This window comes from Sturnira hondurensis, unplaced genomic scaffold (assembly GCF_014824575.4).
Source record: "Sturnira hondurensis isolate 20B ecotype Veracruz unplaced genomic scaffold, ASM1482457v3 Scaffold0004068, whole genome shotgun sequence".
NCBI lineage: Eukaryota > Metazoa > Chordata > Mammalia > Chiroptera > Phyllostomidae > Sturnira > Sturnira hondurensis.
In genome coordinates, this window is record NW_028076699.1 from 7897442 (window position 1) to 7907228 (window position 9787).

The following is a 9787-nucleotide window of genomic DNA, read 5'->3' on the forward strand; positions in this document are numbered from 1 at the left end:
ACCAATGTCAGCATAATGCTTAGCACATAGTGAGTGCTCAGTAAACAGTGGCTATTACGATGAATTTGAAGAAATTCCAAATTAATTTTTTTAAAGTAATCTTTTCATTGAATTCTAGTTGACATATAATATCATATTAGTTTCAGGTACATAGAGATTTAATATTTTATACATTATGAAATGATCACCACAATAATGTGTGGAATGTTACCACCATAGTAATGTGTAGAATGTATGATGAAGTTACCACCTTTATCATACAGTTATTATGATATTATTGATGATATTCCCTATGCTGTACATTATATCCTCGTGACTTATTTATTTTATAACTGGAAGTTTGTACTTTTAAATCCCTTTCACCTGCCCCCACCCTCACACATTCTTCCCCTCTGGCAACTACCAGTTTGTTCTCTATGAGTCTTTTTCTGTTTTATTTATTTGTTCTGTTTTTTAGATTCTACATGTAACTGAAATCTTGCAGTATTTGCATTTCTTTGTCTAACTTATTTCACTTAGCATTATACCCTCTAGGTCCATCCATGTTGTCACAAATGGTAATATTTCATTCTTCTTATGGCTGAATACTGTGTGTGTATACCTATATATGATATCTTGTATCATATATACATATATACACACAATACATAAATATGTATATATATATGTGTATGTATTTTTTATCTATCAATGGACACTCAGATTCTTTCCATTTCTTTGCCTATTGTAAATAATGCTGCAATGAACATAGGGGTACACACATCTTTTTGAATTAGTGTTTTTATTTTCTTTGGATATATGCTCAGAAGGGAACGGTCATAATGCAGTGCCATTTTTAATTTATTAAGGACCCTCTATACTGTTTTCCACAGTGGCTGCACAAATCTGTATTCCCACCCACAGTGCACAGGGACTCCCTTTTCTCCGTGTCCTCCACACTACTCATTTTTGTTGTCTTTTTGATAGTAGCCACTCTGACAGGTGTGAGGTGGAATCTCACTGTGGTTTTGACTTGCATTTCCCTGATGATTAGTGATGATGAACATCTTTTCATGTGTCTGTTTGCCATCTGTATGTCTTCTTTGGAAAAATGTCTATTTAGGGTCCTAGGTCCATTTTAAAAAATCATTTTAAACTATTGGGTTGTATGAGTTCTTTTCCTTATAGGATATATTGTTTGCCCCAATTTACTTATTTAAATGAGCCACTCTTTTGAAGGCATTCAGTACGGTGCCCAGAACACACCTAGGGAGCACAGAGACGCACAAAAGCCGCTGCTGTCATTTAATTCGTCTTTGCTGTGTGCTGTAAGAAATTATGCCAATGAACTCACCTTAGGGCTGAATGTACATTTCAGGAGGGGATTCAAAGCACTTAGGTGTTTTGGAATTTTTCACAGCCTTTTATTATTTATAAAGCTATCTCAGAAGTAAAAACCAAATTCCCATGGTGTCCCTCTAGGTTCAGTTCCTTAAAAGTGTATGAGTGTAACATAACATAACCCACAGCCCTCTCTCACCTCCCCCTCTTCAACCAGGGAGACTGCGTGCCCTGTGATGCCTCTTGGCCACAGTGCGGTCACGCACTGCCACCCCTGCCCCCACTGCTGTCATCCACACCCCACGTCCCATCTGTGGAGAGGGACACTCAGAATTATTAGCACTTTCACAAAGCCCCAAAGGAACGGAAGTTACCCGATGTCACCAAATCAAAACTGAATTGGTCCCTTTAATCAGAGATGTGATTCCAGGTACAAAGGCAATGACAAAGTATTCACCCTGCTGTCCACAGTAGTGAAGGTCTTTTTTGCCTTGTTCTGCTTTTCCACCGAATGATGGCATTAATTAAGTTAAAGATGTGTTATGAAGGAACAAATGAAGAGATAGATTAGAGGTGGGGTTTGGGAAATGTTACCTCTGTTGGTTGGGCATGCCAAAAAATGAAGCAACTTTATGTGCCAAGGCTGCTTCACATTAGTCTGCTGTTTCCAAAGAGGTACATTCCGACTCTACTTCCTCCGTCCAGATCACAGGAGAAAAGAAAGCTTCCGTACTTAGACTGGAGCTTTAGCTGTATCCCCTTGCTTTTCTTCCCTCTACCTAAACCTGAACCTCATGTTTTAAATGTCCCATGATAGCTCCAGTCCCTTCTCAACCAACCACAGCCCTGATAGTCTGTTTTGTAAACCAGCCACTGCATACCTTCATTTTTATAATTAATAATGTTCAGTGTCAACACCCTCTCCTCAAAACCCCCTTCAAAGCTTTCACTTGCCTGAAATGGGTAGAAAACTACTCTTAAGAACTATACTTCATGGGTACATGAAGACTGACAGTAAGTAAAAAAGAATTCTCTTTTTATCACTGTGATGCAAATAATCACACACTCTACATGTGTAGATAAAACCCGCTTGTTATTATACACTAATTTATTTCTGGGTGGTTTTCTGCTGCTTTCTTGTCATTTCTCTACTCATTTTGGAGCAAGGTGATAACAAGATAGACAATTATCAAAATGCAATTTGGCATTCCAGCTTTGCTGGCTTTAATATGTACCCTGAGCTGCCTAACTCTTACGCTGCCTAAGCCGTGTTTTCTTCCCTAAAACACTGATCAGCTAGGAACCTGGGCTGGTGATGCAGTCCGAAGCTTGAAAAAACAGAAGACGACCAAATAAAAAATAAGAAACGAGTTCAATTCTCTGTAGCCCCTGGGAATAGTATAGTTTCTGCTGGGGGTCTGGGATTCTCTGCCGAGTCCCTAGGTTGGGCAGACCCTTGCTGTCCACTTCCCTTTTTCCGCAGCAGTTGAGGCTGCAGGTGGACGAAGGAGAAAAATAAAGGACACGGCTTCCGGGCCATCACATGTCCTCAGCCGCACACAACAGCAACTCGGGACACACGCTTTCCCACCCTGCTATCTAGATTATCTTGACGTGTCCTTTCACATCCGGAAAAAGAAAATCTAATATCTCTGAGTAGGTAAATAACAAAGATGTCCACAAGCACTGTAAGGGAATCTGAAACCTGGCACTTTCAGTAAATTTGGCTTTACTCTGAAGGCTGACTTGCATCCTCAGAGGAAGGTAAATATTGTTATCTTTGCCTCCTGTTATACACAAGAGTCTTGTTTAGCCGTAGTGCACACTAGAAAGACTCTCCAAGGGACGGTCAGCAGACACTACTCCGAGGAACACACTATTTCCCTGGGTTATGGGTGAGGGTTGGGCCAGGATCGTCATTTAACACAGGCAAGGGCACCCTGCTCATGCTTCTGGATAAGAGCATGCCTTGGAAACCGGGGGGTGACTCCCAGCTCCACCATCTGCTAATAACTGTGATACCTTGTTAAGCTACTTAACCTCACTAAGCTTCAGTGTGCTCATCTGAAAAAATGGAGGCTGTTCTCAGTGTTAAATGAAATAAGGTATGTCCAGTGCTTAGCAAGTACCCGGCATAGAGTAAGTACTTGATGAATGATCGAAATCACGTCTTCGGCACCACAACACTTCAGTCCGTGCCCAGATGTCCCTCTGTGTTCTGAAACGCAGAACACAGTCACAGCCCACAGACAGGAGTGGGTCCAGCCTACTGGCAAAGCCATCAACAAAATCTCTGTCTCTCTCTCCCTCTCCCCGCCCCTTAGTATGTCTGTCTGTCTGTCTGTATCTATCTATCATCTTATAACGTTCTAAGGGAATCCACCACATTCTCTTAGAGAGCGGAAAATCTTAATCTTCAATTCTTATTTCTCTGCCACCTCCCATCCCCCAGTCCTCCCACTGGGTATTCAGGACTCCTCATAAACTTCACAGGATGGAGATGCACTGAGATCTGTAGGAGGTGTTGAAGGGAAAGGGGGGACTGGGATGCTAAAAATCAGGGCAACGAAAATACCTATGATGTCATTTACCCTGACTTCTGAACCACCAGCAGCAGCCTTTCAATCTGCCTGGTGTGACACCTCACCTCTCCCAGCCCGTGTTGTCACTCACCCCCAGATGTGGGCCTCAGAGGGTCTTCCGTTACAGGGATTCCCACCCCCTCCCCACAGCCCCATCTCTCCTCCTTCCCGACTTTCAGTGTAGCCGATGAAACCTGAACAACGGGTAGATGGAGGAGATACGCTGCATCTATGGGATGGTACAGCAGGGACCAATTTCACTGTTAATTTAAAATGCTAGAATTAATTAGGTAGTGTAAATGAAGAATTTAATAAGCGCTCTTTACAACCACAAGTTCTACTTTTATTAAACACTGCTACCAAACGAGGGCAAATATCTCCGGTCTCTCTATATTTCCTTGCCTCATTCCCATAAGTTCTCTGCAATAAAATTCTTTCTTTTTTTTTTTTTTGGCCTGAATTAAAAAAATGCACAATTATAAATTTATGCCTGAATTATATTTCTGCTTTCAACCCATAAGCTTCTTCTTTAAGCTCAGATGCTATTGTACGTCTCTGCTTGTGCTGGAGAGGGTGCTAAACAAACCAAAGTTGACAATTTGGGTTTTGTATACCAAATTAAAGGCTGTCTTAGAAGCTGTCACTCCCATTCAAATCCACTCGGTGAACTACCAAATTAGCATTCTCTCAGTAAAGGAATCTGCTTGTTTAAACACGTGTCTTTAGAAAACAAGGAACAACACCATGAATCAGTACTTCTCAAAAATCTCACTATGGTTCTAAGGGAACTCTTTTGAAAAGGTGATTAAGGATACTCACTAATACAGCAGGCAGAGTTTCTACTCAGAAGGTAAGGCTACACCAAAAATACATTTTCTATACAGGAGTGGGAGGAAGAATCATATGCTTAACTGGTTTTAATTTGGTTTGAATTATCATCCTATTATATAAAGATTATTCCAGAATCTAAACATTGGCTTTCTGAGAGCACAGGCAATTCTGTTAAAGAATGGATGATCCAGTCAGTGCTCCGGGGTAAGATCATCAAAGCCCTGGCCCTTTCGGAGACCTTGATAAAATTTCTCTGCTCTAGCCACTCTCCTTGAAACACACTGACTGTGTCTATAATGAGAGTATCTCCCTTCCTAAGAGACTGCTATGCAATAGGCATTGTGCTAAGCAGTATATACCCAGCCCCTCATTTAATCCTCACAATAAGCCCTTTGAGATAACTATTATTTTCCAATTTTACAGATGAGAAAATTATGTTTGCAGGGTTATGTGACACATTTTCAAGTTATTTTAGTTTAATGGTTTTGCAAAGTACTGAATTTGTATGGGGGATAGATTTACAAGTGAATTGGAATAATTGAAAAAAATATATGTATGTATCTATATGCATATACATTGGAGTCTCTGATTTAAATTCAAGATGATGTATTTTCCTAGTTTAATTATAGAGCTTCCTTTTTATTATATAGGCTAGTTGCTTATCACGCCTATTCTCCAAAGAAAGGGAAATAAAAGTCAGCTCTCAAAAATAACATATACTTACAGGTGAATACGCATGAATTTGGGAGCGGAGCACCGGTAGCAGCTGCTTCACTGCTGTCGTGACGTAACCCAGTATATTTCTAAGAAAATGTTCTCCCTTCCAAAAATATCTCAGGGACACTCCCCCTACCCCAGAGAATTACAGCGTCATTAGGTCCTCCATGAATGCTTGTGGATGGGAAAAAAACAGAACCTAAAATTCTCAAATATTGAAGTGGTATAGACATTGTTTTACTTGCAAGTAAAAAGTCTCTGACTTCTCAGAGTATCTTCAAAACAAACAAACAAACAAAATAACTCAAATGCAGATCTTCACTGAGCATCTCCCTCCTACTTCAGAGTAGTTTCATTCCAGAATAATCTGCTATTTTAGGGCCTATGTCTCCCCAGGGACCATGGGCAGTTGTGACCTCCTTCCACAAGCCCACCCCTTTAAAACACTGTCACACACAGAAGAATTCCGGACACACACAAACCGAATGTCTGAGCGGAGAGGAGTTAAGTAGATAAAAAGGAGGAGCATGGAGTAGAGGGAGTGCAGAGGGCAGAACTGAGAACTAAAGAACAAAGGGAAGGGGTGACTGATTAAGAATAAAAGGGATAAAAACCAAAGGATTATTTCACAGAAAGCAAAGCTGAGGAAGCTCCAAATTCTTCATCTTTGTTCTAGTCCTACAACCCTCAGAATGGTTTTCTGTAGTGCACACACATATAAATTTATGACCATGTGCCCGTGCCACCCGTGAATGCAGGATCCACATGGCAGACACTCAGATGCACACCATGCATGTGCATTTCTGCTCAGGTTTGCACATTTAATGGAACAACATAGCTGCGATTTCCAAACCCAGAGCACTAAAGAAGAGCATACCTGTAATTTTGTCTCTCACGAGTTTGCAGGATTCTATTTCACCAATGCTCCCGAAGAGACTCCTGAATTCCTCTTGGGTCATGTTCTGCGGTAAATAGTTGACTATGAGGTTGGTTTTGCTGTCATCGGTGGCCGCCCCCGTCTGCATGGGAGAAGGACAGTTTCTATTGCTGCTGGAGGGTCCATTGCTCGTATTGGATGTCGGGCCATTTGACACCTGAGGCTCCATGGTGCTAATTATCTAAACAAAAATAAAAATAATAAAAATAAGCCTTTTGAAATCTCAAAGACATAATGAAAGTCTTTTTCAAGATTTGATTTAATTCAACTTTTTTGAAAAGAAAGAAAACAAGACAAAGCAAGATGGAGCAAAAGAGACTGGGTTGTGAACACAGCCAATTTAGAAGCATGTTTTAAACCAAAATGTTAAACTCGCCTTGCTATTTTAGGCCAGCCCGTAGATTTTGAACACAGACTAGAATGCAGTGGGAACTCTCCCATTATTTTGTTAATGAAAAGCTAATTCCTGTTTTCATTACACAATCACTCTCAGAAATGTATACTTAAGCCACACCAAATTATAATTAAAATGTAAAGTAATAATCATGATTAAAATTATAGTTCCATTAAAGCTGAAAAAGCTAAATATAGAGGGCTATGCTTACAAGATCAAATTCAGTACCTGTTTATTAACTATCTCCTAAAGTAAAATGACATTAAATTAAGTGGGGCTGTTGCATACGGGAAGGGTTTAGATTTTCACTGATGCTTAAGCACAGATCAAACTTCAGATTTCATAGGCGCATGCTGGGAAACTACAAAGTCATCTGCTGATATTTTGACCCAGCCACTCTGCTGTTACTGTTTCTTCTGGACCTCGATTAAAATAAAAACACAAAAGAAGAGCTTTCTCTGGGTTTCCACCTTACGCATCCAGCACACCCCAAAGCTGTCTGTTCACACATTACTCAAAAAGGGTGTTTTCAGCATGTAAACAGTTAACTAAACAAAAATTTCCACAAATGTCTGAACTGTTCTAGGCAACCTGCATGGGAATGAAAAGGTGAATAAATCTTATAGTCTCTACCCGCAAGAAATTGCCTGTCTACAGAGGACGCAGACAGGCAGGAGGCTTGCAGAAGGATGTCGGACGGGTAGTGGAGGATTAGTTAACCCTGCTAACAGCATAGGGGGATTCAGGAAAAAGTACTGAGAAGATGATGTTAGGATGAGGTTTTCATGGAAAATGGGTTTAAGCTCATGGAGCTAGGTCATGATGATGCCCTGTGTGGTATGACAAACATGGAGAATCACAAAATTTCAGAGCTAGAAGACACTTAAGGGAATAAAATCTAGTTCAAAACACTCAAGTTTGAGATGAATTCCAGCGATGTTTTTGTCATAATGAGAAAGTGGGGCAGAGTCTGGGCCTGCACCCAATTTTCCCGGCTCAAACGCGGCCCATCAGTCCCACTTCTCATCCGGTCCTACTGTCCTCTCTTAGTCACCAGAGGGCTCTGTCTCCTCTGACACTCACCATCCTCTCCTTGGGAATGGAACCATGCTCTGCCACATTAGCTCTGTGACCTTGGGGAAGAAGCTTACACTGCAGGAGACTTAGCTTTGCTCCTTTGAAAATATGGGAACAATGGTGCCCACCTTGCTAGAGCGGTAAGAATGAATTGGTGACGTGACAGAAGATGCCTAACTAGTGGTGGGAACATAACAGCAACCATCGACATTAATTCAAGTCACTCTGCCAAGCATCTGATGTGACTTCTCTCACTCCCCACAGGAAGGCAATGAGGTATATTCTAATAGTCTCTACATTTTATAGACGAGAAAACCATGATTTAGCAGAGGGCTGGTAACTAGCAGCTTCCATTATTATTGCCATTTGGCTGCTCAAAGAATTTGGGGAATAAGTATTCTAATACAACATACATGTGGTAGAGCACATAGATATTAAGGGCACAACTCAAAGAATGTTTACAAAATGAACACAACACACACCTTTCGGATCACTACAGTAACTTCAATCACATCACAAAAACTTTCTTCTTGGCTTCAGGTCAACTATGAGGATCTGGAAGGCTGGTGCAGATGGCAAGTAGAAAGCAAAGAGCTTCTGGAAAGAATCTTAACTCAAGCACTCAGCACTGATAGAAACTGCATCCAGCAAAACCTAGTCAGCTGCTCTGTCCTTGAGGCAAGGGTCCAGGAAAAGCGAGGGGGCTGTGTCCAGGGGCGGGGCCATGCTAACGGAGATGATGTTGTAGAGCATCGTCAGGACTCCTGGCTGGGTGGAGGGTGCCTGCTCCGCCAAGCTGCCCCGCCCCTGGGTCTGTGCAGCGCCTCCATTTGCTGTGTCGTCTCACTGCTTCAGTGAGTCAGGTGTCCAGGCAACAAACACACGGAGCACTGCCAACTCGAGAAGGAACTTGAAAAACAGAGTTTATCTAATTCAGGAGGTCTGGCTAGCAGAACCACAGAGCTGGCCAACTACTACATGTGATTTAATGGCAAGAGAGGGACAGTCCCATAATGTACAGAACACCTCCCCTGATCTCCTCCTTTCTCAGGTTATCCTTCTTACAGCTCTCTCACAAATACCTAAAAAATATCCTGTACTTTTGTGGCATCTTTGTGTCATTAAAATGGCACATGGAGAATAATATAAGTCATACCACAGTGAGATTCTGTGGGACTAAGACTCTTAAAGGTCACCTGATGGCTGGGTTTGTCTTTTGTTCACTGGATGGATGCTCGCCTCACAGACACAGGTGGTGAAAGCCAGCCACTTGTCTATGTGAAAATCTCATTGGTCTCTTTGCTCCAAAAAGCTCCAGGATGTACCAAATCTGCAGCAAAGTAATTTCAGTTCCTCAATCAGCTTTCTGGATCTCCTTACATCCTATGTGAATTTCTAAGGTAAGTTGACTCATGGAGCTGAGCGACATCTGTAGATCAGACAACCCTAATTGGGCCCACACCTTCAAAAAGGAGCCACACGATGCAGTGTGTGTACTGAGCTACTATACATTAGGCCAAGCCATTCCTGTCTGATGGAGATGGAGCTCACCTTGCTCTGTACACACGCTACACAGTTATTTCGTTGTATATTCAGAAAGGACTGATGAAAATAGACACATGCACACACAGACTTTTCTCAATAAAAACATACAGTTCTGAAGCTGAGAAACATTTGCAAATGTACTAGCACACCTCATGTTATAAGACCCCTCATGGGTTTTAATGATGCATCCCAGAATACAAGAAATATAAAATGTCAGAATCAAATCTGACACATTAGTCAACCAAGAGGATTTTAAACCATTTCTTAGAAAAAAAGAGAAATTACCAGGATATAAAAATAACAAACCCAACAATATGAAAATACAGCATGTTAGGTTTACATGATAAATCTTATGGAGAGAACACCTGTAATCTCTATTTGGGA

At 41.3% G+C, this 9787-nt stretch overlaps 1 protein-coding gene across 2 annotated transcripts in view; it reads right to left on the reverse strand.

Annotated features, from left to right (window-relative positions):
• Positions 1 to 6568, reverse strand: part of ELAVL4 (ELAV like RNA binding protein 4) — a 50848-nt gene extending 44280 nt beyond the window's left edge. For both annotated transcript variants that reach the window (XM_037043320.1, XM_037043319.1), the window contains exon 1: positions 6328 to 6568. In XM_037043320.1, coding sequence (XP_036899215.1) covers positions 6328 to 6556 — 229 coding nt within the window. In that variant the 5' untranslated portion in view covers positions 6557 to 6568. The remainder of the gene's footprint in view (positions 1 to 6327) is intronic.
• Positions 6569 to 9787: the final 3219 nt, after the last annotated feature.